General features: G+C 49.1%; 1 protein-coding gene across 1 annotated transcript in view; it reads right to left on the minus strand.

Moving 5' to 3' along the window:
* TACC2 (transforming acidic coiled-coil containing protein 2) overlaps positions 1 to 26,567 on the minus strand; it is a 170,640-nt gene that overhangs the window by 83,928 nt on the left and 60,145 nt on the right. The window contains exons 6-7 of the mRNA XM_033129785.1: positions 14,656 to 14,781; positions 3,494 to 3,628 (exon numbers count right to left, since the gene is read on the minus strand). Of these exons, the coding sequence (XP_032985676.1) occupies positions 3,494 to 3,628; positions 14,656 to 14,781 (261 nt within the window). The remainder of the gene's footprint in view (positions 1 to 3,493; positions 3,629 to 14,655; positions 14,782 to 26,567) is intronic.

The raw sequence follows: 26,567 nt of genomic DNA on the forward strand, positions 1-26,567 counted from the left end.
CAGTATGGAAAAGGGCGGTGGGGGGCAGGGGGACTCAACAGGGAGAAACCTGACAAATACTACCTCAGTCAAGCAATCAAGGTTAACACCAGCAGACACGAACCATGTTGACAGCACATGCCCTTGGTGACAATGGCACTTTACCTCTGTGATCTTCCTCCCCAAGCCCATAATTCCAGTCTAACCAGGAGAAAAACATCAGACGAATCCCAGTGGAGGCTCATTCTACACATACCTGGCCAGTCCTGCTCAAACTGCCCAGGTCATCAAAAATAAGGACAGTCTGAAAACCTATCACAGCCAAGAGGAGCCTAAGGAGACATGATGACTAAATGTCATGTGGTGTCCTGGATGGGGTTCCGGGACAGAAAAAGGACCGTAAGGGGGAAAATAAGGAAATCTGAATAAACTATGAACTTCATTTAATAATAACGTATTGATTCATTAATTGTTCCAAATGCATCATACTATTGTTAAGATGTTAAGAATACGGAACCCGTATGCTGGGAAAAATGGGAACTCTGTACTATCGTCTCTAATAATTTTTTGGTAAATCTAAAACTGTTCTTAAGAGAAACCTATTAATAAAAGAAAAAAAATTCTACCGAGGGAAAAACACGAGACACCCAATCCTTAGCAGGACCTGTGTGCCCCATCCTGGCCCCGCCCACTCCTTCCCTCCTCTCCAGGCTCCAGCCACAACCTGTGCCTCTGGTTTCGCTCCCGTCTCTTTCCTTAGGGGTTCTGCTACATACGCGGTTCCTTCCCCTGAGAACAGCTGTTCTTTTCCCAGCCCACGTGTAGTCAGGCCCACTCAGCCCTCAGCTCTCAGCTTAGAAGTCACTTCCCCTGGGACGCTCTCCCCTTTCACCCAGCACAGTGAGGTTACAGGCTCCATCCACCCATACTCTGCTCCCCTCTTCCATCCCACTCGTGATTGTCACTTGGTGTCTGTCTTCTCCAGTGGGCTGTAAGATCCACAAGGACGGGGCCCTGAGGAACCTCAAGTTCATGCTGCTGACCATTCAGATGCATAAATAAATGAGATTCAGAAGCAACCCCAACAGAGGTGGCTCCAAAGAACAAACACCAAGGGTGAGACGACCCCAATGCTCCTATGTGAGAAGTTTAGGGCTTGCGGCCCAGTGACCTCAGGAAAGGAGGACCTTGAGCAGATAAGGTATCACTCACATCTGCTGGTGCCAGGATACACCAGGGAAGCTCTGGGACCCCCAGACTGCGTGCCTCAGGGAGCGGTCTGGAGAGAATTTGTGTGTGAAAGACAGAGACAGAGACAGAGATTTCATCAAAAATCTACTCTAGCCCTTGGATAATCTTGGTTCTTCTTTTTAAAATTGAGATTTAACTTACACAGTGAAATTCACCCTTTCTAGGTATATAGTTCCATGTCACCACCACCACCATCAAGACATACGCCCCACAAAGATCCTTCACGGCATTTCCTAGTCAATTCCCACTCCCAGCAACCAGCCCCTAGCAACCACTGGTATGTTTTCCATTCCTCGTAGCTTTTTGCCTTTTCCAGAATGTCATATAAATGGCATCAATCATACAGAATGTAACTTGTTGAGTCTGGCCTTTTTCACTCAGTACAGTGCATTTAAGATTCGTCTACTTTGTTGCATGAATCAGTAGTTTGTTTCTTTTTATTATTGAGCAGTGTTCTATAGAACGGATACACCACAATTTGTTTATTCATTCACCAGTTGATGGAGACCTTGTTTCCCCGAAAATAAGACCTAACCGGAAAAGAAGTCCTAGCATGATTTTTCAGAATGCCATCCCCTGAAAATAAGCCCTAATGCATCTTTTGGAGCAAAACTTAATATAAGACCCAGTCTTATTTTCGGGGAAACACGGTAGGGCTTATTTTCAGGGGATGTCTTATTAAAAATCATGCTAAGGCTTCTTTTCCGGTTAGGTCTTATTTTTGGGAAACATGGTATTTGGGTGGTATCAATTTTGGGGTGATTATGAATTAAGCTGCTATAAACATACAGGTCTTCCGGTGGATATATATTTTCATTTTTCATGGGTAGATACCTAAAAGTGGGTTTTCTCAGTCTTACAGTAGATATATGTTTCATTTATAAGAAACTACAGGGGAGAGTATTTAAGAGTAATTTTATGTATTTCTTTGATGCATATGTATTAAGCACCTGCTATGTTCAAGGCAAACACCAATAAATACCAATCTGCTCACACTGTCACCACCGGGAAGCAGGCCTCCCACACATTTCCAGCCTCGGCCCAAGGCCAGGGGCTGACGTAGACGAGGTACTGCCTTGGAACCAAAAGGGGTGGAACGCAAGTCCCTGATCTGCCCCTGAGAAACTGAGGGGCTGCAAGTAAATTACCCCACCTCTGAGACCCAGCACCAACACCTGCAGATCTCAGGATACAGCAGGGTTGGGGGAGCTTATGCCCCACAGAGCACTGTGCAGGTAAAAGGGCTCACGCCGGTTCCCTCCCCACCTTCTCATTACTGCCTATCCTAGAACCACACCTGACAGGATCACCCTCTCCCCTGGTACCCGTATGACTTCTGGACACTCTGGTTTGGCAGTTGTTCATCTACCGCTTTGTCCCCCGACCCCTTAGAGTCTCAGCTTTCCCCTCGGCTTCGTTTCAGCTCCTCTGTGCCTCCCCAGCTGGCAGGAGCTCTCTGAGGCCACAGGCTTTCCCTCCTAGACACAGCCAAGTGTGTTTAGCTCTCCACAACAAAACACTGTCCAACAAGACTCTTTAGGGGATTTTCATAGCTAAGCAGAATGGTTTATCATCAGAACAACTATTTGCACAGAAACAGGAGTCCATATACTTGCTGTGATGGTTAATTTTATGTGTCAGCTTGGCCATTATACCCAACACCAGTGTAAGTGTGGCTGTGAGGGTATGTTTTTAGATGCAATTAACATTTCAGTCAGTAGACTCGAGTAAAGCAGATTACCCTCCATAAGGTGGTGGGCCTCATCCAATCAGTGGAGGCCTTAAGAGAAAAAGACCGAGGTTGCTCGAGGAGGAGGGAATTCTGCCAGCAGAGGACGGCCTTCAGGTTCGAGCGGCAACATCAGCTCTTCCGTGGGTCTGCAGCCCGTTAGCCTCTCCCACAAATTATGGACTAGCCGGTCTCCATAATGCATGAGCCAATTCCTTCACTATCTATTATTGATCAATTGATGGATTGATAGATACCCAAATACACACATCCTATTGGTTCTGTTTCTCTGAAGAACCCTGATAACACACTTGCTCACACAGGGCATCCCACGGTGCCATGGAGAGCTTGCTAGCACGGGAAAACTTCAGATCAGCTACAAGCCAAATGATCACAGCCGTGGCATTGGGTCCAGACTTCAATGCCTTGTTGACACTACCCCAAATTCAAGTCTCCCCAAGGTCTAGGGGACAGAGACCTCCAGGCCCCACCTTTGCAGGGGCAGCTGTGGAGAGAGAGCACTGTGTACAATACCTGCTCAAGCCCTTGACCAGACCCTGGCAGGAGGGAGTCGAAGCTTCTACTCCATCACCAGCTGGGGCAGAAGGCAAAGATGCGTGTTCTGAGGCCGGGGGAGAGAGATCCGCACAGGCAGCAGCTGGGGAGGTGCTGGGGACACAAAGGGAGAATTATTCCCAGTGGAACTCGGCTCATTAATGGCACATTCACGGGCCCCACCCACTCACATGGAATGGGCTATTTAAAGACCCAACACACTGCTTCCCTGGGCTCCCCACCCAGTTCCCTGGGACCTCAGCTTAGACACGGGAGGCGCACCCTGCAATGCAGCAGTCCTCCGGACAAGGCCGTGCATTCCTCCCTCATTAGGCTCCAGTAGAACCTGGGGTTTCTTTGATGGAGGCAGCTGGGGTGTTCAGGGCATTTTGTTTGGGGGAGGGGCTTCTGTGTGATCATTTCTAATAATTCTTTTCTAGGCAATGAAACTATGAGGTGGGAACTAAAATACAACTTTGTAAACTCTCTGAGATTTGCCCCCAAAATCCAAGGGTGAGAAAAGTCAAGGCAAAAAGGCTGATGGGTCATGAAGGAACCTTTTCCCTGGTGGAGGAGGATTTCTATAGCAAAGTGATATCCAGCGTTCAATGGGTGAGTGCCCCCTGCTGGACATCAAGGGAAATGCCCGGAGGGCAAAGAGGCCGCCTGGAGGACAGTCACCTGTAAACACACCCTCAGAAGCCAAACGGGACAAGGCTTGAAGCTCACAACAGGTTGCAATATTCCCCTTTGGCAAAAAGCAAGGTAGCACTAGTGCAAAGCCTGGGTATAGTTTCCAGGGTGGGCTGGCCCCCCAGCGTCTCTGTAGCTGTCCACACTGCTGTCCACAGGGGAGCTGCAGGGCTGAAGGTGACTCAGCACTGAGAGCCCGAACCCAGGCAGAGGCCCAGGCCCGGGGCTGGGAGTCGCACAGCCCTCATGGGGAAGGCTCTGGACAGGAACACCTGGAAGAAACCCCCAGAATGCAGAAAGGCAGGACGCTTGGGGTTCTGTGTCAAAACATGCTGTTCATTTCCATCTCCTCCAATTCCACCTACAAGGCTGGCTTCTGGGCAGGAAGGGCAGCTGCCAAGGGCACCCCCACACCCAACACACTGCAAAAATGCTCAGTCTTGCCCACAATCCATCACAGCTTAGCAGGTCTTGCAGGGCCCAGCCTCTGCCTCAACCCCCACTTCCAATGCCCTCGCCTCCACTTGCTCTGCTCCAACCAAACAGCCAAGCCTCCCTCGGCACCCACAACACTGCCTCCCAGGCTTGCGACCCTCTCCCCTCGCCAGGTCAGCAATTCCGCAGGCTCCATATCTCAGCGTGGCCATCAGCAATCAACAGCCACAAAAACAGCAATAGCTCATGCTGACTGGGTACCAGGTCCTGTGCATCCTGTTCCGGGTGCCGTTCTGGGTGCCTTGTGTCGGGTGCCCAGTCCTGCGTACCCATCAGGGGCTGCCTGGTCCTATGCTAGGCACTTTACATACTGGGGGTGCCAAAAAATGTATACACAGGACTCGTATTCATCTGTTGTTATCGGTATATATTATTACAATTTTAATACAGACTTTTCTTTTCTTAAAAGGTGTATACATTTTTTTGGCACCCTCTGTATATGACCTCAGGTAACACTTACAACAACCCTTTGAGGCAAATGTCATCATACCCTCTTTACAAATAAGGAAAATGAGTCTTGGAGAGGTGACATCACTACCAGGTCACATAGCTGGTAGGTGGTAGAGCCATGAACCCAGGCACCAAATCCTTTACCCCCTTCATGACCACTTTCTAACGACCTCCCCTGATATATACCTGGAAGCCCCCACACTCCTCCTCGGTGTCACAGAGGACTTGAAGACCACTGGGGTGACCGGACTGTGATTCCATGAAGGCTGCATCTGTCACATTCATCCAGCATCCCAACCTCTGGCCAGGCACCCACAGTGGGCCCTCCAATAACAGGGAAAGAGCCAGGGTGTCCCAACTGGCTGTGACCGAGCTGGGTGACAGGAGTCAAGACAGGGCTGGAACCCACGTTGCCTTATCTCCTGGACCCCATGGGAACAGGGATAAAAACAAACCAGGGAATAACGACCCTGAGTCAGCCCTAAGCAAGGCCAATCCACAGTGAACAATAATTACAGTGCGTGCTTGGACACAGCCCAGCAGAAGTGCAAAGTGGGTGATGACGCCTCAGTTGCTCAAACTTGTACCTGTAACAACTTGGACAGTGGATGAAACAATACATTTTGTAAAGAAATGACTCAAATGAATCATGCAAACTATTGGGGGCTTTTCAGCTCCTTAAGAGAACCGTTTTCACACTTTGGAAGGCTACCTTTAATCCTATTCACAAGTAGTGAATAGGCCACTTCTGAACCCAAACTACTAGTCTAAAATTGAGCTTCCTAAAGAAACTCCACCGGCTGCGCTCCTATCTCCACACAGCCCTTGAAGATTTTATTTAATTCAATGCAACCTGGGGGAAGGTGGTCTAGTCTGTGGTTCTGTTACTTTAAGGGTGCTCTATCAAAGCGCAAGGCCAGATTTCTGCCTTTGAAAACACTGAGGGGGGCAGGGGTAGGAGGCAGACTGCCTTGGCGCTGGGGCCTCAGAACAAGGCCAGGTGTGGGGTGAAGCTCCGTGACAGATAGTCACACTCCACTGACGAGAATGCGCCCATGCTGCACGCAGTCCCCCATCCCTGAGAAGGCCCTGGGGCTGCCCTCAGCTCTGCAGCCTCTTCCAGCCTGGAGACCACGGTGCCTGCTGCCGCCGCCCTCCCTCTGCTGGCCTGGACCACCAGGGCCACACCCTTCCTGCACTGGCCTGCTCCCATGAGCCAAAGGCACCAAACAAATGACTCAACAGCTCTTTTAAGAATGGTGCCTCCCCTCCCTCCTGGCCTCCAGCCGGCTGTTGGCCCATCCCCTGGGAGGTCAGGCCCCGACAGGGCAACTCGCAGTGACTCAGTGACTCACGACCGAAGCTCTGACACACAGACCCCCCCAGACGCCTCCTGGCCCTAACTGAACTCCTTCTCTTCCCTCCTAACCCTCTTCTTCCCCCGAATTTCCTCAGCTTGGTTAGTGGCACCAGCAGCCGGCCAGGCCCTGGCACCAGAATTCAGGACTGTCCTTGACTCTTCCGGTTCTCTGTCACCCCCGTGCCCCATCATTGCGTCTTCCTGCCGAGTCACCTCCCTTCTCTCTCTGGGCCACCTCTGCTGGTCCAGGCCTACAACCTCTCTGAGCAGAAGGACTCCTGCACGTCCTGTACTGCCAGGCTGCCTCCCCTCTTGTCCCCACACATCCACTGCCCACAGACACCAGAATAACCCACCTTGCATTCTAATCTGACCCCTTCCTTGCCAAATCCTCTCCCCCACCTTTGGAATGCAGGTGAAACTCCCTAGGTCCCAGGCTCTACAACCATCTTTGTCCCCTCCCAGGTTTGTCCTCTCTCTCCTCTCTTTGTTCTAATTCCACTAAGCCAGTCCACAGTGCTCCTGGCAGCTTCTTGCCTCTATGTCTTTGCCCAAGCAGACCCTGCCCTGAATGCTCAGCTACCTCTCTGACTCGCTCCCAGCCCATTCCGTAATCATCCTGAGGTGCCACGCAAACAAGGAAGCCCCCAATCACCGGGGGTAACCATGCCCACCCTGCATGGGCTGGGCTGGGCCCCACCGCTGAGGATCCCGTTTTTCTGCTAACATGTCTTTTGCTCCTATTCGAGTCTCCCTCACAATGGTCTCTCCAGCCGCCAGTACAGAGCCTGGCACATGGAAAGGGCTCAGCACATGGCAGCCCCTTCCATTCCACCCGTAGCCTCCCAAACATGCCACCAACAGGACAGCAGGGCAGCTGTTCTATCTTCTTGGAACCTCAGAGCCAACCCTGGGAGGCACGACCAGCAATATGATCCGCAGGCGAAATGGATGCAAATGGATGCAAATGAATGCGAAGTAGAAACGCAGAGCCCCATGTTCCGAAAGTGTCAAGAATTTCGAGACAGCGACAGCAGAGCACTGAACCCAGCACAGGGCCGTTCTGAGCGCAGGGACCTGGGCTACGGCCCGGGTTGCATGCCCATGGAGCCAGCTCTGGTTCTAGATCCCGAAGAGGAGCTTACATAGGGTCCCTGGAAGGCCCCGGAGCTGCCAGAGGGCAATGCTGTCAGAGCAGAGAGGAGAAGCAGGTAAGGACAGTCCCGCTTCTGGTTGCCAGCTCCCGTCTCCACTCAAGTCTCCCATGACCAACAGCGACTCGCCTTACAGACATTATTTTCAGGGAGAGAGTTGGGCCCTTTCTAATCCCCAGCACCACTCCCAGCCCTCAGGGGAACTCCTGAAGCTGCCAAACCCGGCACAGATGTGGGCAGAGCACCGAGACGGGGGTCCGCACATCTGTTCTCCTTTTACTTCTGCAGGCATTTACATTCTCTTTCCCTTCATCTCCTCCCCTGGAAAGTGGGCCGGGGGGGAAGGGAGGGTAATTTCCTACTTACAAAAGTCCAGATCCCTTTTCCCATTTAAGGAGCTAATCAGTATTTTCCAAGCCTTATTGGAACAACAAAAAAGATGAATACAAATTCACATAGAGTGTCCGTATTTTGGGAAAACGAAGGAAATGATTTAATTTAAGCCTGCTATTTATTTTTTTAGGAGAAGAGTTGACGAAGAAGGCACATAAACCACCACACTTTTCGCAGACAAGGCAGTCTTTCCTGCTGGGCCCAGCTGGACCAGACCTCAGAATCCTTCTTAACACAGATCCCTAGGGAACCACTACTAATGGGTCAGAGGTTGCCATCCCTGATCCAGTGCCTCACCAAGGTCCTCGCAAACAACTGGCCCCACTAAGCGGCCTCCACCCACACAGGACAGAGAATGTTGCTTCGGGGCTTGTACTCAGCCCGAATGCCCAACAGTCCAGCTGCAGCAAGAATGCTGTCAGCAACTGTTGTCTTTTGATTCCCTGTTCAGGGCTTTTGAGTCCTTCTTGGCAGATCCCCCACTGAACTGACGGCAAATTTCATTTCAGAGATGGGCTGGAGTTGCCAAGTTAAGCCCTTGTCCAAGTCCAAGGACAAACACCAAAGTGACCCCAGCTGTCATGGAAGGGTGATAACAGCCCCCAAGATACAGGCCGAACATATCAGGTCCTGTAGGGCCAGATGGGCGACAGTGTCTTATCTCTCTTTTCATATCACCATCTGGAAGGTATTAGCACAATAGCCGCCCTCACAGGCCTCCTGCTTTTTTCTTCTTGAATCCCCAAGTGCACACGATCACGTAATACGGCAAGAGCCAGGGCCAGACACAGCTCTGATGGAAAGTGAGATACAAGCTACAGAAAGGAAAGTGCTGTGAAATGGTTGGTTTGGGGAGTTCAGCTTGGTCGATCGGAGCATGGACAGTCAGCCCAATAGAGGCTTGGGCTTTGATAAAACGAGTCCAGCGATGGCAGATACAACCTGCACCTCCGAGATGCAGCCGCTGAAACGCAGGAAAGCCAAAATCAGGAGGTGTCCAGAGAGGCTTGCAAACTGGCTGGAAACTCCAAGGCAGACACATCGAGCTATTTCTAGTTACCAGCGAGATAGAGCAGCACGTGAACCCCAGCCCACGTGAGAGCCTGAACAGCCCCCAAACATTGCTGACCTTGAGATGTGCAGCTGTGGGCGGGCTCCACACAGTTAACCACGCACAGGCTTGTCAGTTCTTTCCCAGAGTGTTCTTCCCCTCCCTCCCCTCACAGAGCCAGTCTGTGCTCAGAGGAAATGACGTTTAAGGTTGGTTTAAGCAAAACAATCAGGAAGGAAAATATTCACTCAAAGAAAAGTCATAACCACCATCCCAAACCATACAAGAGGCTTTGATCTGGGTTGCACCATCCAGGTCATTCATTCCCACCACTGTCACCAGCCACCAGCAGCAACTTGTGTCCTCTTCCCAGGAGCACGAGTTTTCTCATGCACCCTGATGGGTCCTGGTTACCGAGAATACAGGGATGCAGACAACCAAAGGAAACCAATTTCAAATAGACAAGATTTACCTTTTTATTCAGAAAGTCAAAATCTACCGACATAGACAAAGCAGTTCACAAACCACGAAAAACCAAAACAAGAACAAAAGCCTGTGTTGGTGTGAACCACATGAAATTGACACTATTTGATAACTGCCAATATGGCGATACCTGTACTTCAACCTAATACCACCTGGGTGGACACTGGAAACTCAAACAAAGACTCCGAACAGCACATAAAGGTGCACCCCTCGCTACTCAGCCTGCTGGCTACTGGTTACATAAATTTGTTTCATGAGCACATACCTTGTAAATGGTACAACAGAATTCTGTTGTTCAGAGAAGACTTGTGGGTGATCCCTTTTCTAAATTAAAAACATAATACTTTATAATTGAATTTTTACTCGGTGCTCGCTCAGCTAAGCTTTGTGAGGTCGATGAACCCACTCGCTCATACGCATAGCTGAAAAACAGAAAAATCTTCTTATGCAGGCAGGTGAAACCAGAACAAACCCCATGAGTTGGAGCAAGAGGAAAAACAGAAGCTGTTCAGGCAGCACACATTCCCTGTGCTTTCAACTTCAAAGAGTTCTGGAACTCCATTTCTGAATCTGGAAACTCTCTAGTGAAGCTACGACACTGAGTAGGAGGTAGCCCTGCTCCTGGTTCTTTGGTCAGGAGGCGGACATCAGAAACTCAGCCACCAGCTGCTGGCACAGGTGTCTGCGACCCTGAGCTCTTACTAGCCAGACAGGTGAGGAGAAAAGCACCTGGACAAAACCGCCTTACCCAACGGTTCCCCGAGTGCGAAGCCCAGTCCAGGAGCAGCAGCGTCACCCAGGAACTTGGCAGAGATGCTTAGTCTGGGGCGCCTCCCCACACCTCCTGAACCAGAAACTCTGGGGGCGGGGCAGCAAGCTGAACTGTAACCCGATTATTTCTGACGTCTCTAAGGTTTGACCCCCACGGACATGAGTCAGGTGAGTAGTTTTCCAGCTGTGTCCACAGGAGTCTTACAGGTCGACAGAGACCCTTTTGTTTGGATTCCTGACTGGGGGTCCCCAGCTGTAACCAGAATGCCCATTTCACTGTTTAATAAACGGTGGTACAGCTGGAAGGTTTCATTTGAAAAATAATTCTGCTGCTTTAAAAAAAAAAAAATTGAAAATACTGAACAGATGGGAGTACAAGTGGCCACAGGCAATCTAGTCATCTGTAGAATGTTCTCGAAGGTCTGGGATCAGCTTGTGTGCCATCCAGGGATGCCAAGAGCAAAATGGAAGCTCAACCACTTACAGTGGGTTCAGGGGCTCTGCCTGACGAGGGAGCAAGCTTTGATGTCTTCCAGGGCTTCAATTAAAAAAGGGGTGTTCAAAATCCCTTTCTTTGTTTGAGAACTGACTCAGAAATGGGGGTGTCTTCTCTCTTCTTTCCTACTCAGAAAGAAGAGTTTTTAAAAGGGAAGGATACATCCAGCACCAGAGACTTAACAGACCACAGGAAGGGAGGGAGGGAGCGGCCCGCTTTTTTTCTCACGGGTGGCTTCAAGCACATGCTCCAGCCCCAGTTGTTGTTGTTTTAAAATATTTTTTTAGAAACATATTTTTAAAACATTAATTTCAATTTAATTTTTTAATTTTAAGTACCACCCCCGTTTCTGTGACGAGGCAAACCTCTAGGGAGGAGTGTTATAGCCGCCTGTCTGCCCCGTTTTTTCCCCTCCCTGCCTCCATCTCACCCTCTGCCTCTCCTGTCCTGTCTCTAACCAGGAAGTGGAGGGGGAGCCTTGGGTGGTGCTGTGGGCCAAATGGTAGTGCCCCCAAATTCTCAAGTTGGAATTATAACCCCCAAGGTGACGGTATTAGGAGAGGGGCCTGTGGGAGGCGATTGGGTCACGAGGATGGAGCCCTTGTGAACGGGATTAGTGCCCTTAGAAGAGATTGCTGGGGCGCCGCTTCTGCCATCTGAGGACACCCTGGCACCTTGATCCCAAGACTTTAAAACTGTAGAACTGTGAGCAACAAATTTCTGCTGTTTATAAACCACTCAGTCCGTGAGCTAAGACAGGGCCACTCTGAGGTGTGAAAGGCCCCCACTGCACACCCACAGTGCCCTTCTCAGTTACTCCAATGGACTGGCAAGGTTAAATACAGCTGGTTTTCATTCTTTGCAGTAGTTCTATGAAGTTACCACAGACACTGAATTAGCAAATACCCGAGCCATTGCTCCTAGGAGAAATACAGGGTTAGATTCCTGCCAGCCTCTGGTCACCATATTTTTGTCAACCTATCAGTACATGACCTTGTTTTATGTGTGTTTCTGTTGAAAGACAGCTTTCTTAGTACAGTAATCTGTCCTTACCCACAGAGGCCAAGATCCCCGTGGATGCCTGAAATCGCGAATAGTATACTGAACCCTCTATATACTTTGCTTTTTCCCCACGCATACGTATACTTCACCACTTCTCTTTGGCATGTCCAAATTGTCAGCATCCCTACTCTTGTGCTTTGGGGCCATTGTTAAGTAAAATAAGGGTCACTTGAATACAAGCACGGCCATACCACAATGGTCCATCTGATAACAGAGACGGTTACTAAGTGACTAATGGGCAGGAAGCGTAAACATCATGGAGACGCTGGACAAAGGGATGATTCACATCCCAGGCAATTGAAAACTTATGAATTGTTTATTTCTGGAATTTTCCATTGAATATTTTCAGACCAAAGTTGGCTGCAGGTAACTGAGACCGTGGAAAGCGAAACCGAGGATAAGGGAGGGCTGCAGTACATATCGTTGATTCATGAAAGTCAAAGGCACAGCCAACGTCACTTACGCCAAATGAAGCTTATCTAACACAGCATTTTCCTCACAAGGCACATGGCCGCCTTCTTGCACTTGGAAACACTAGATAGCACTTCAGCATTATGCTTGGGGACCATTTAAAACAGCAAAATCATCAACAAAATGCACAAAACTATGAAACAGGGGGCACTAAATATACCTGGAAAGGGCTTGTATACAGAGAGCTGCAATGAGGAGACAGAGTGTCACCTTGCTCCATCTCAGCTGGGAACGTGCACGTCAGGCGACTCAAATTTTCCGCTGCTCTGAATGATCACAAAGGAGCCACGAGTACTGATTTCGGGCTTTCAAATAAATCTTAGCAACATCACAAGTATAAAGTGTGTGTGTCATGAGGATGGACTGCGTTTGGTGGGGACAGCTGGCGACCAAAGCCAGACCCATCCCTGCTCCTCCTGTCAGAATGGCCTCTTCCCACCAATTTCCAGGAAAGACAAGACAACGCTGGACAACTGTTTGTTAACACGGGCAAGGCACCAAAATCACTCAGTCGGCACAGAGATCTACCAGCAAGCTGGCCAACTCCTCAGCCCTGATAAAATCTGTACTTAGCCACCGGTTCCTTCCGGCCCTGTGTGATCACTCTTGGTCATGGTCCCAGGTGACACAACGTCTTTACTCAATGTCTTTCTTGGTCTTGAGAGAGGCCAGTGATGTAGGCGGGACCCCGTGGTGTGGTGGAATGAGGGAACCTGGCTCTACCCCCAGCCAGTGGGGAGTTCAGAACACAGGCTTGACGACCAACGGAACCTGCTTCAGGTTCCAGCTCTGCTACTTACTACAGTAGCTACGGAACCCTGCACATGTTCATGTCTCTGGGGCTGGATCTGCTCACCCGTAAAATGGCCGTCATAATAGAATCCCCCACCTCCTAGGGTGTTGAGAGGATTTACAGAGAGACAGCATGGTGCATGGAGCACAGGAAGTGCCTTCCGAAGGGACTCTAAGAGCAGGTAGCACCAGCCTACTGCTGGCTTGGGACTCGTCATTTAAAACACAGTCTCAGGTCTGCGAGGGGACTTTAGAAGCACCAGTAACACCCCCAGCTGGATGTTACTTCTCCTGAGAGCCATCTAGCCAAGTCATCCTATGTCCTCTGCTCAGAGATCTTCTCCTTGCCCCTCTAGGTGTCCCTAGAAAACCCAAGAGGAGACTGATTAAGGACAATTTCTGGATATCTGTGAAGGGCAGTGACACAGGGGGATGGGTGGTTGCAGGAGTTCAGAGACAGGATCCCCTTTCAGTCTTGGGAGAAGAGCTCCTGGAGGAGGGGATGCTGTCCTGTGAGCTCCAGGAGGGAAGGGACACATCTGTCCTATTCACCATGTTTTCCCCAGTGCCATGCGATATCTGGCACAAAGCAGCTGATCAATGACATAAATAAAAATTAAAGTGTATAAATGAAGGGTCTATAAATGTATAAAGGGTCTTTCTGTATAAATGAAAGTCTATAAATGAAGGGTCTGCTGCCGCTCCGAGTGTGGTCCCCAGATAGTGCTGGCCCAGGAGGGTTTGTCACCACTCCGTGATGAGACTGAATAGATGGATGGATGGACAGGTGGATGGACGGATAGGCGTGCTTGTGTGTGTGCGTACACATCAGAGTCCTGAAGCTGACTCGGAACAAGCTTGATGCAAATAAAGGACTGAGTTTCCGAGTTTGCATGGAGAAAGAGAGGTAAAACCTAAGTCGGGGCTACGCACGGGGAAATCACGATCCGCATGGGGTTGCTGGGGCGTGAGGCACCGGGTGAGTGAGGGCAGACTGGTGCGAGCGGAAGCAGAAGCAGCCACCCTCCCCCCTAAGGCCTGTTTGCAAGCAAAGGCAAGAGGACCTGGTGGTCCCTTTCCCCACTGTGCTGCTGGCTCCTCTTCTCTGACCACGACCCAAGACAAAGAGACCAAGCAGCTAACCAGCTTGCGGGAGGCCAGAAGGCAGCCACCTAAGTCATCCCTGAAAAGGTATAAACAGTACACTATCTCTCCTATTCTACTGTAAACAGTGGCTCCTGAAGACCACTAGGGAACAAATGTCTAAAATGGCCTTTGTAGGAGGGTTTCCTGGTATCTCCTCAGATCATTCCTAAGGCCCAAGAAGAGGCCCAGCCCTTCGCAGGAGAGGCATGCAGACCCTGTTAGGGGTGGGGGGGAACCGATGATGATTAGAAGGGAAGGGGGGTCAGCCTCGGGGATTGAGTCCTGGGATCCCGCCACCAGCCGCAGGCCCAGCCCCCACCCTACCTCTGCGCTGTCAGATCCGTGGAGACCTGGCTGCTGACATCACCGTGGTGGGAAGAGGCAGCTAAGAGTGGGTTTTCCGGGTCTTCAAGGGCAGCTGGCTGGATGACAGCATCTGCGACAGGTGAACTGGGGAGAGGAGAAGGAAAAACCAAAGCTCAGAAATGTTCTTTAAAGTTTTAAGTGTGTTTTAACAGCACGTTTCCTTTAACAGCACGTGTGAGGTTTCTGGACCTCACACTGGGCCTCAGTTTCCCTTTCTATAAATGAAGGGTCTGCTGCCGCTCCGAGTGTGGTCCCCAGATAGTGCTGGCCCAGGAGGGTTTGTCACCACTCCGTGATGAGACTGCACAGAAACCTGAGTAAGAGTTTAGAAAGCTTTAGAGCAATTTGATAGAGTGATTTTACGTCTGTTGAATCTAATAATAAAAGTCAGGGCTGGTGTTTTGTAGGTCTTGATCAGTGGTTCTCAGCCAAGGGCGGTTTTTGCCTCAGGGGACATTTGGCAATGTCTGGAGACAGTTTTGGTTGTTACAACTGAAGGGGAAGGGCGCTACTGGCCTCTAGCAGGTACAGGCCAGGGATGCGACTAAACATCCTACAAGCGCAGGAGAGCCCCGCAATGAAGAATCACCCGGCCCGAAATGTCAGCAGAGCCAAGGTCGAGAAACCCTGGCCTTGACTTTGTTTCATTTTCCAGTAATCCTCCAAATTTAACTGTATTTTCCGAAGTTTTGATCTACGGTAAGTTAGAAATAAAAAAACAACAGTGGTCCTTCACCGACTGAGAAGGTCAGCACTAGATAAACTCCAAGAACAGGCTGCCTTTGAAAGTCTGGAGAGACACAGGTCCCTGGACACTGACTGTCACTGTCACACACATCAGCTCACTCTGCAGGAAACCCCTCTCATAAGCAGGTCCGTCTTATTCGCTCATCCTGGAGGGCCATGAGTTTGGTTCTTTCTGAGGAACTTGGCTCTGCAGCAATAAGTAACGGGACAGTTTATAACCATTTCTTGAGTAGATATTCACTGATCACCAGCTCTGTGTTGTGACCAAAAGAGAGGTGGACCCTGGTCTCATGGAGCTTATAGTTGTAGGCAAGACTCAGACATTTTTTAAAATGCATGTTTACTTACCATGTTTCCCTGAAAATAAGACCTCGCTGGACAATCAGCTGTAATGTGTCTTTTGGAGCAAAAATTAATATAAGAACCTGGTATTATATTATATTATATTAAAGACCCGGTCTTACATTATAGTAAAATAAGACCGGGTCTTATATTAATTTTTGCTCCAAAAGACACATTAGAGCTGATTGTCCAGCTAAAAAGGTCTTATTTTCGGGGACACGGGGTAGTAACAACTGTAGTAACCGCTAAGAAGGAAAGGTACAGCTGGCTACGAGAGCATAAAGTAGGAGGAGATCCTGGCCCAGAGTAGGGTCAGGGAAAACTTCCTTGTGGAGTGGTAAGCGGAGGCCAGCTGGCCAGCTCAGTGCAGCAAATGTTTCCTGAGACTTAGGGTGTGCCAGGAACCGTCAGTCTGCATGCTCACAGATATCACCATATTTGATCCTCACAACAACTCTGTGAGGTGGGTACTATTATTATCCCAATTCTACAGATGTGGCAAGTAAGACACAGAGAGGCTGAGTAACTTGTTACAGCTGGTAAGAGGCGTAACCAGGACACAAACCTAAGCCTGACTCCAGGAGCCATGTTCTTAACTACCACACTAGGCTATGTCTCAGAGGTTGAAGAATAAGAAAAAGGGAGAGTGCCCTCTGGTACAGGGAGCCAAATATCTGAAAGCCCTGGATCAGGAAAGAGTTTGGCAGGCTGGAGAAATGCAAAAAAGTTACTGTGGTTAGACTGCACAAAAAGAAGACTATAAACGGGAGAGGTGGACAGGAGCCAGATCACAAGGCCAGGTCGAGGTACTGCGACTTGATTGTCAATTGAAGAATCAGGCCAAGGCTTCTAGCAAATGCTCAGCCACAAAAAGCTGCCCTTGGCATTGAGATGAACGAGAGGCGGGGAAGCCCAGGGTGAATTTCCCAAAATTGTCCTACATACAATCGGACTAGTGAACGAGGACATGTCTGTGCCCACATTACTGCTTATTCCCATGGATCCTCTGTTATTCCTTCCCTTCTTCCTCCATGGTCCCCACCCACCATTCCAAACCCTGCAGAACCAGATCCTGTAGCCCAATGACCACACCCAAGGAGTCAGAGAGGAGGTGAAAGGATGGAAGGACGGACTGCGCCCGAAGGAGGGAGGGTAGCAGGGGCTCTGGACGTCTTTGTTGGATCACGATTCGGAGAATCCTAAACAGGCAAGATCGACTTTCCAAAGTCATAAAACCTGAGTGGAGAAACATGGCCCAGGAGTTTTGGCAACACACGCTGAAAGCCATAAAAGCCAGCGTTCCCTTTGACACAGCCATTCTACTTCCAAGAATTTATTCTAAGGAGGTGATTAAAGGTGCTGAGCAAAGATGCTGATCACAGCTGTGATCATAACAGCAAAAAAAAAAAAAAATACAAACCCCAAAACCAAAAACCGGAAACCAGCCAAATGTCCAACAGTAGGGGACAGTTAATCAAATTAAGGCCCAGCCACAGAACGGACTCATTTGCAGCTGTTTAAAAAAATAAGGTAGCTCTCCATGTGTCTAGAGGTAAATATGCCTATTACTAACTAAAAAGAGATTTAAAAACTATTGGCAGCATGATGCAGATTTTAAGTGCCTGTGTATATCGACATGCATGTATGTGTGTTCACATATGTACATGCATGTATAAATACACACAGAAAGACAGCAGCAGGGCAAAGAGTACCAAGTGACATGGAAGCACATATACCAAGGTGTTCATGGTAATCATTTCAGGAGTGTAACTACGAGTGTTTTTTCTTGTTCGTTAAATTCATTTCTATTTTCTAGTTCTATGCTGAACACATACTGGTTTTATAAAACACATAAGAAAACATATTTAAGGAAACCCTTAAGTGCCAGGGAACAACTTCAGTTCATAACTCAGTGAGTTTTAAGAGATGGGACAGTCAGAAATGCCATCATCCCTAACCCCTCCCCCCACTTCTGTATTCAGGTTTTCCATTGTGGGGACCTACGCTTGTCAGCGTCTTCCCAAGACAGAAACACTCGGGGACAAGGAAGGGCCCAGTGGAGAATTCTTCGGGTAACAGCTATCTGCCCACATGCTCATGGGATGGCATTTTTCACTCTTTGGGATGGAATTCTTTTTCAAAGCATATTGGGCATGTCCCTGATTTATCGGAACAGAGAATCTTCGAACATAATTAAAATATTCCCAATGACACGCACTCAGCATTTTGAGTGACTCTACCATGTTTCCCTGAAAATAAGACCTAGCCGGAAAATCAGCTCTAATGCGTCTTTTGGAGCAAAAATTAACATAAGACCCGGTCTTATTTTACTATAAGATCCGGTCATAATTTTTGCTCCAAAAGACACATTAGAGCTGATTGTCCGGCTAGGTCTTGTTTTCGGGGAAACACGGTATGTAAGCGAGGAAGGATGACACTAGGGCACTGAGAAAACAATTATATATGAAGTCAAGAGGCTTGGATGCTAGAGCAGCCCCACCTTGGGATCTCAGCCAGGTGATTTCTCTGAGCCTACGCTTTTCCATCTGTGAAGTGGAGGCCCTGGAAGGCATGATCCCCGAGAACTCTTCAACTCGGTCTTGCCCCTCCTTCGCAGGCTGCCAGCCAGCACTTCTGCTCACCAACTCTCCTGCCTCTTTTACTTTATGCCTTCCAGTTCTCTGCTTCTAATGGACTACAGACCAAAGAACGTGGCTGAGGGTTGGAATAGTGCACAAACCAAGAGTTAATGAGCTCTGATAAAGCTTTATAAACCTCCCACGCGACATAATGGTAATAATTTAAAAATAAACGTGTGTGTGTATACAGGTACATTAGATTGAACCACATGAAATTGCTAAAAAGAAAAATGTGTCAAATTCACGTTGTACCATCAGCCCCCGGGGCCTTTCTGTCTTGCTTCCCAGCGTGTCTTACTTCCTAGCGATCTGGTTATGCTCCAGAGGGCTAAGGACAGGGAAAGCTGATGTCTGGGTATGTGGAAGGACTCACAAACAGCTCTTCTCAAACCAACTGTAAGAGGCTATAAATGGCTTCTAGATTCTACTAGTGGTGGTGCTGGGACTAGAGTGACTGAAATATTTTTCAGAGGAGGAAAAAAAAAAATCTGTCAGAAATTTTAACCACCAGCTGCTGCCACCAGCTGCTGGAGCCAGCCCACCATAAATTTAGTCAGGCCAGCAAAGGGTTCATTTTCCGCTGGCACGTCAGGGAGGGAAGCTTGTATCAACAAGTGCTTCTCCAAAAGGCCATGAGTCACCCCCGTTCAGAGACTGAGACAGAAAGGGTTCTGCGTCAAAGAGGAAGACATTCATATTTCCAGTCTAAAAAGCCAGCACCCTCAGTGTTACACACAGAACCCATGCCACAGGAAGAGCTTCTGGTCGACACCAGAATGAACTACATGGGACCAAAAGTAGTAGTAGTTAGTAGTAATAACAGGAAAGGGCAGGAAGAAACCTTGGGAGGTGACAGGTCTGTTTATGGCCTTGATGGTGGCAGTCGTTTCACAGGTATATCCTTATTCCCCAAATGGTATACATTAAATATGTACAGCTTTTTATATGTCTATCATACCTCAATACAGTGCTTTTCAAAAAAAAAATGGGGATCACATGTTCCAGGGTGGACTGATCAAAAGCAAGGCAAGTTCAAAGTCTAAAGCAAGGAGAACTGTGAAGGGTGGTAACAGAAGAACAAACTGACATAGAAAAATGGGCTTCTTTCAAGCTGGGGTGATCTGGGAAGGCCCCTGGGGCGACCAGGGTAAGGTCGGGGTGAGCCAAGTGTTTCAATAGACAGATATGTGCAAGGGCTTTCCAGAAAAAAAGAGCTTCTCCCTCCCTCTCTCCCTGGTGGTTCGGTAGGAAAGCCACCAGGCTTCCTTTCCTTCCCTTGGACAGAGCAAGGAAGGAGAAGGGCCAGGGGCTGCAAAGGCCTGGAGGAGGCCAGTATTTTAGGGAAATCATTCCCTACGGGGAGATTCGCCCCCAAATAACCACACCAACAGTAATGGAGCCAGGTTCTCACATCAGAGGGTTTGCTTATACAAAAGCTGATTCAGCACAGAAGACCTCTCAGGAGTGGGTTACAATTAGAGGCATCAGGTAAGTACAGAACTAGATATAAAGGATGTGTGCGCGTCTATGTGTGTGCACATACCTGCACACATACCTATTTCCCAGCTCTGTCTGCTGACAGGAGTCATGTCAAAAGCAGATAAGAACCACATCAAAGGGGCTGCCACTGGCCAAATCTGGGACTAACTTGGGCATTAAAAAAATATGGATAATAATGGATTATAACCTATCAAGAAAATTAATAATCCATGAACTCATAAAGACATGAACAAATGCACAAATAAGGGAGGAGAGAAATCTCCTCCCTAGAGCACAAAGTCAGCTAGTACATGTAGCAGGAGTAACGAAAACAGAAAATCACCGTTAAGAGCCATCGGAGTGGTAGGGAATTCAGGCAGGAGCCACTGAAGGACACTAACTAGGTGGATGAAACAGGTTTAAAGAAGTAAAGGACACTGGTGTGGAGCACCTTGTCAGCAAACACCGATGGACGACCCAAGGGAAATGATGACGTCATGGTGGAGAAACCTGGCAGGCACTGACCTGGCCAGGTGTTGACCAGGATCACCATCCCAAGGGCTGGGACCATCCTCATCCTGTACATGGCTGAGGATCCTGGACGTGACCTGCTGGGAAGAGCACAGCATCACTGCTGTGGGGTCGCTGACCAGAAGGGACAGCCAGTCTGGTTATGAGGAAACTCCAGATAGACACAGGCTGAGGGATTTTTCCAGAATGAAAGGTTACGAAAGGCAGAGGGAGACTGAGCAGTTCTTCCAGACGGAAGGAGAATCTGCAGGCATGCAGAGCTAGACGCATGCTTTCGGACCAGATCCTGGATCAGATGGAAAAAGGGACCAGTGCTGCTCATCGGAACGGGTTCTGAGGACTGGGTGGTGCAGTGACGTATCCTATGGGTTTCCCAACTGGATGGCCGTATGGGCACGGTGCTGGAGAGTGTCCTTGTTTGGGGGAAATGAACACTGGGGTGTGTTTGCTTTGCTGTGTTGTGTTTAGAGGGGGGCAGCTTCATGTCTGCAACTTGCTCTCAAATGACTCAGAGAAAGAGTGATGATAATGGATACACACACACCCCCATAAATAAAGAGGGGATGACAAAGCACGTGTAGTAAAATGTGAACAATTGAGGAATTAGGGCAAAGGGGATATGGGAATCCTTTGTACTGTTCTTGCAACTTTTTTGTAAGTTGGAAATTATGTTAGAAACAAGCAAAAATCTTCTTGCGTAAAGGCATGCAGGCACCTGCAGAGCTCAGTTGGGGTTCCAGAGGAAAGAGGACCTGGGGTGACTCATGCAAGAGGTTTCATGATGTCCACTCAACACCAGGTGTGGGAGGCAAGGGACGTGGGGAGCAATCAGAGACGTTCTGGGGTTTGAACACCTAACTGGTTGGAAAGCCCCGTTACTAATTGCATGCTTCACACATAATCCCTTAATACTCCGGTGCCATTATTGACTTAATACTTATCTTTTGATGAAGCCAGTTGTTCAATTTCAACGAACTTACATCATTCTAAGTAATAACATCTGTGAGTCTGTGGTTTTGATATGTTACTTCTACTTTTTTCTAATACAGAGCGAGTAATCCTTACAACTCTTGAAATGACCGGGCAGCCCCCAAGGTGAGGGCACGGCCCCCGGGGAGCTGTACACCACACTTTGGAAAACATGGGCACAGCTCTCACCAACACAACTGATATAGAGCCTCACGCTGCTCACATCGGCTCACTCTTTTTTCTTTTTCTTTTGTTAAAGAAAAGCAAAGCCTGCTATAAATCAGCAAAATAAAATCTTCTGAGATCTTGCATCTTCGTGAGTTGAGGGCCAGTTTTGAGCTGGGCATGACCCAGCTGGCAAAGGTTAGAAGCCATGGCAAAGGCATTCACAGATGGAGCACACGTGCGCGTCCTTCTCGGATCGCCCCGGCGGCATTCTGAAATGAAACCTTGGTCGTCCGGCGTGAGGAGTAGAGGCAGCCGAGCTCAGCTTCTGTTCTTGCTTGCCAAGGTGTGCTCACCAGGTGTCCAGCTCTGTGGCCCTGGCACCTCCTCAAAAATGCTTTGCTTTTTCAGTAACGACGGAGAACAACTTGTCCTTTCTTCATCTGGCAAATGATGTGTGGACACGTGTGGCCTGGCATCCCTCTGGGCCGGGTGGATAATGAGATTCCTAAAGCAGAGAGTTCCACTGCTCCTGAGAGCAGAGAAGGAATTCGAGACTCTGCAAGTGGAGGAGTGTGACCAAGATCTCAAGCAAGCTGTCTCTATTGCTGATGGTAGTGTTTTAATATAATCTCAATACTGGAATACATTTAAACAATTACAACAAAAGTACTACTACTAATAAATGATAATCATGGCAACAGCTAACATTATTGGGTACTGGTATCTGCCAGGCAGACACACGCTTGCTCACCCAGCCCTTAGGGAGGGGTGAAGGGCGGCAGAATTTGAATCCAGGTCCAAGAGCACAAGATCCAGGCAATCCCACGGCGGTGGGTGTGCCCTGGGCCTGGCTCAAGTTAAGAACAGGAAGACGGTTCCCACAGGACACCGGGGAAAGCAGCTTGTCTAAGAGATTTGTGTCAGAAAGAATAGACAGATTTTCCGCTGTCAGATAAGAAAGTCCAGCAATTTAAAGATTTAGCCTTCCAGTAATTAAAAAAACTACATAGCTATTTATATTTCTATAGTATCTTAGAGCTTTGCCAAAGGTTGCCTAAATTCTCCACCAACCCTATGTAGATGGCAGACAACTTATTTTACAGAACAGGACACTGAGACTGAAAGAATTAAGAAACTTGGCAAAGAAACACAGTGACAAGAGCCCAGACCTCTGACACACATCTTGTCCTTGTTACAGGAACCCACGCTGTCTCCGCAGTCCTTTTCTCCAGTAGGTACTGTCCCCAATTCAGCCCTCTGAGGGGCCCACAGGTCGCAGGTGGAGGTCCCCAAGGCCAGCAGGGGAATCGTGGCCCCAGCAAAAGGAGAAGGACCCTCTCTCTACCTTGTTCCCTGCTACATTCTCAGCTCCGAGTCAGCAGGCAAATGTTTACTGGGATGAATGAACGGGAAGAGGCAGAGCCACAGAGGGGCAGCCAGTGACACCAAAGGGGTAACTGAGTTCCAACAAGGAGGCCGACGTGTGATGTTTTATAGACACTTAAAATTGAACATCTGTCCATTTCCATTAGGAGCTGTGCTTTTCATATTTTAAAGCCAAATCTTTAGACCTCCTACAAGGAGCAAAAGCGTGTATCCGAGGTTCCAGAGGGGACCCGATGCAGATAGACACTGATCCCAGAAGGCATGCTGGGAATAGCTTCAGCCAAGCCGGCAGAAATGAGGCAGGTACTGACCGCCCTTGAGTACAGTGCCTGGCACATGGCTGACCAAAAGATGACGTGGGAGCTGTGGAATGCAGGTTCCAGGGCCAGGTAACTCATAGGTGAGCCAGCTCAGTCAAGGTGTGCAAGGTAACATGGGACCTTTGCCTGTTTTGTGTGAAGCAGGCAGCCATGGGAAGCCCAAGGGTTGGAGAGAGGTGTGTCCTGGCAATAAAAGAAGGCAGGAAACCGTGCTCCTGACGCTGGCATGACCCAACTTCATACCACCCCTTCTCAGTTTGGAACTTTCCCCATAACTGTCATGATGTGAAACCAAGCCAGTGCCCTCAAGAGCTCAAGCTGGAGAATGCTGGCCAGGAACTGTATACTCTGAATGACACAGATCCAAGGGCAGCTGCTGGACCTCAGACGACCCACATGGACACAACAACATAATGAGCGGGATTAGAAGGACTATACGTAGCCAAACCTATACGTATAGGAGCCAGTGAAGCAACTGCTTTCTCTTACCATTTCCTCCCCCAGATTTGCTCTCTGTGAGCAGAACTGCCATTGAGTCTCCTATTCTTTTAGTTTGACTTATTTTCTAGGGAAAGTATAAATGACCAATTAAAAAGGGAGGGTGACAAAACAAGAAGGGATAGACATAAAGGGACATAAAGGATGGACATCCCCTAAAGCAATCCCTTTAATAGTAACGAGGTGAAAAATATTGACACGACTTTCCACTTGCACAGCACTTCACAGTTTGCCAAGTATTTCCCCCCACAGCTTGGTGAGCCAGGCGGGCAGGATTAAATGTCCCCACCATTAATGAGAAGGAAGTCCTGACTCAGAGACAGTTAGTGACTTGCTCAAGGTCACACAGGTGGCAAGGGTGGGGCAGGGATTCTCACACAGGATCGATCTTTGTCTCTGAATTCCCAGGCAGACTGCCTCTCCCCACCCCTGGGAAAATCAGTCCTGGGAACTTTGCTTTCTCTAAATGAGAGACTGAAACCATGGACCAGAGGGGCCGGACAGGAAGGGACGGAGGGGATCAGTTGGTGTTGCCTGCGTGAAATGAAAGCTCCACTGCAGACGACGGCTCTGCAGTCCGTGAGCATTTCACTTGCCCTCTATATTTAGAGGCACTTCCCACAAAACACGTTTCCCCCAGTCTTCTTTTTCATGCCTTTTGTTCTACAGAATTTCACAATCCTTCGGCTGTGCTGTCATCACAGGGAGTTACTGTGGAAATGATTATTGGAGATATAAACAAAGGACTGTGACCTCCGTGGAGGAGAGGCACACAAAAGCCAGCCACCAAGACAGACTTCACACGCCTCGGTCACAGGTCACCGCGGGAAAGAACAGGGCACCCAGCCCTTTGGCTTCCTCCTTAGATTTGCTCTCCTCTCCAGGACGAATCAGGAACTCCGTCACCAGCTTCCTAAACCTCGTCCTGATCGTCTGTGCAAAGGGTGCCAGGGTCTGCACAACCCAAACCACAGTTAACCCAAGAACCATTTGCTTTTGGCGGTGCAGCTGTGTCCCAGCAGAACACACCCATACACACACGCCCTAAAGCAGCCCTCAGTCTCCCCCAGCCCCACCCACACCTGCGGTCTGGGGCCTAGCAAGCGCAGAGACACCCGTCTCTCATCTTCCCCGTTAGAACTAGTCTCTCCCAGTTCCTCACACCCCTGCAGAGTCCTCTACAGGGGGTGCTATCGGCACTGCGGAAGAGGCAAATTCTTCGTTGTACAGGACTGTCCCATGCTCACAATCCCTGGTTCTGTCCAGCTAGATGCCAGCGGTGCCCTCTCCCGTCATTGGGACAAGCAAAACACGCTCGTTCATTTCCAGATGTCCCCTCCTGGGACAGTCTCCTCACCATAAAGACTGCCTGATGTGTGTCTGCCCAGTTATCACACACACTCACGCTCACACACACACTCACACACACTCACACACATGCACACCTCTTTGAAAGCAGAGATTTCACTTCAACCACCGTTTACCACCATCCCCCCCCCCAATGTCACTCCTGTGGAGTGATACTGCAAAGCAGACAAGTCCTCCCTTGAGCAGTGTCTGTCTCCATAGAAACAACAAATGTAAATAACCACCATACAAAAAGTAGGATGGAACCACAGAGGACACTTAGTCTCAGGGACTTCGCGGCGAGAACACCAGCCCAGGTATCTGGGGCCTGGGTATGAATCCCAGCTTTCACATGTAACCCTGGCCAAACCCTGGAATTCTCTGAGTCTCCCTTTTCACATCTCTAAAATGAAACCCTGATCTTTAAGTGTCCTTCCAGCTAAAACACTCTAAGTGCCCAAACCTCGTGAGACAAAAGGGGTGGACATGAAGAGAGGGCCAGAGGCTGGTTCTGACCAGGTTTCCGAGAGGGCGCACATTGCTCCGTGGATTTCCACGGGCAGGAAAGCCTGAATACGAGTTGTACTCCATGGTACCTGGCCTACCTGAGGCTCGGGAACTAACTTTTGATGAGAGACCAGTGACAATGAAGGAGCCACAGAGGCTCTGGAGAGCTGAGAGGCGGCTGTCATGTCTGTGCAAGGAGGATGGTCCCTGGCCTATTTCCTGCTCTGACTCTCCTCCTGGAGCGTGCACGTCCAGGTGGAGCCTGTGAGGAGCCTGGTGGGACTCCAGCCCCCTCCACTCACCTGTCCTCCACTCACCAGAGAATAGGTAGCACCATTCTCTGGAGGAGCTCCCAGCCTCACCTCAGAGCGGGAAAGCCAAATGCTCTGGGAGGCAACTCACTCCACAACTCCCAACGAAAACCCTTCCTCCTCCTTCCAGCAACTGTCAAAATGGACCCCTTTGAAACACAGAGAATCTGAAGGGATGGAAACCACTGATCAAACCCAGCCTCAGGACATGGCCCCAGACATTTCCAAAGTCATTTCCAAATACAATGAAGAGCTTTTGAAATGTGGCCTCAATAGGGAATCCTAGAGATTCTCTGCCTGATAAGAGCTCACCTTCCTCTCTAGCATAGAACAGATAGCAAACGGCCCTAGGACCCTTGATTTTCCATGTCCAGTGCCGGAAGGGGCGGTCCTATGTACACATGCACACACACATATGACGAGGTGCCCGCACGCTCCGCACTAACCAAGCCAGGTGGCTGCTTTTTCCTGAGCTCCGCTTCTATTCCCACCTTCCAAGCGCACCCAGGACTGGAGACACATTTTCTAACAACATGTATTTCTAGTGTATGTTAACCTGCGATCACATTTTCCTGTCCTAGGATTTGACAGAGGTAAAAGTCAACAACAAGAATAATCACATGATG

This window comes from Rhinolophus ferrumequinum, chromosome 16 (assembly GCF_004115265.2).
Source record: "Rhinolophus ferrumequinum isolate MPI-CBG mRhiFer1 chromosome 16, mRhiFer1_v1.p, whole genome shotgun sequence".
NCBI lineage: Eukaryota > Metazoa > Chordata > Mammalia > Chiroptera > Rhinolophidae > Rhinolophus > Rhinolophus ferrumequinum.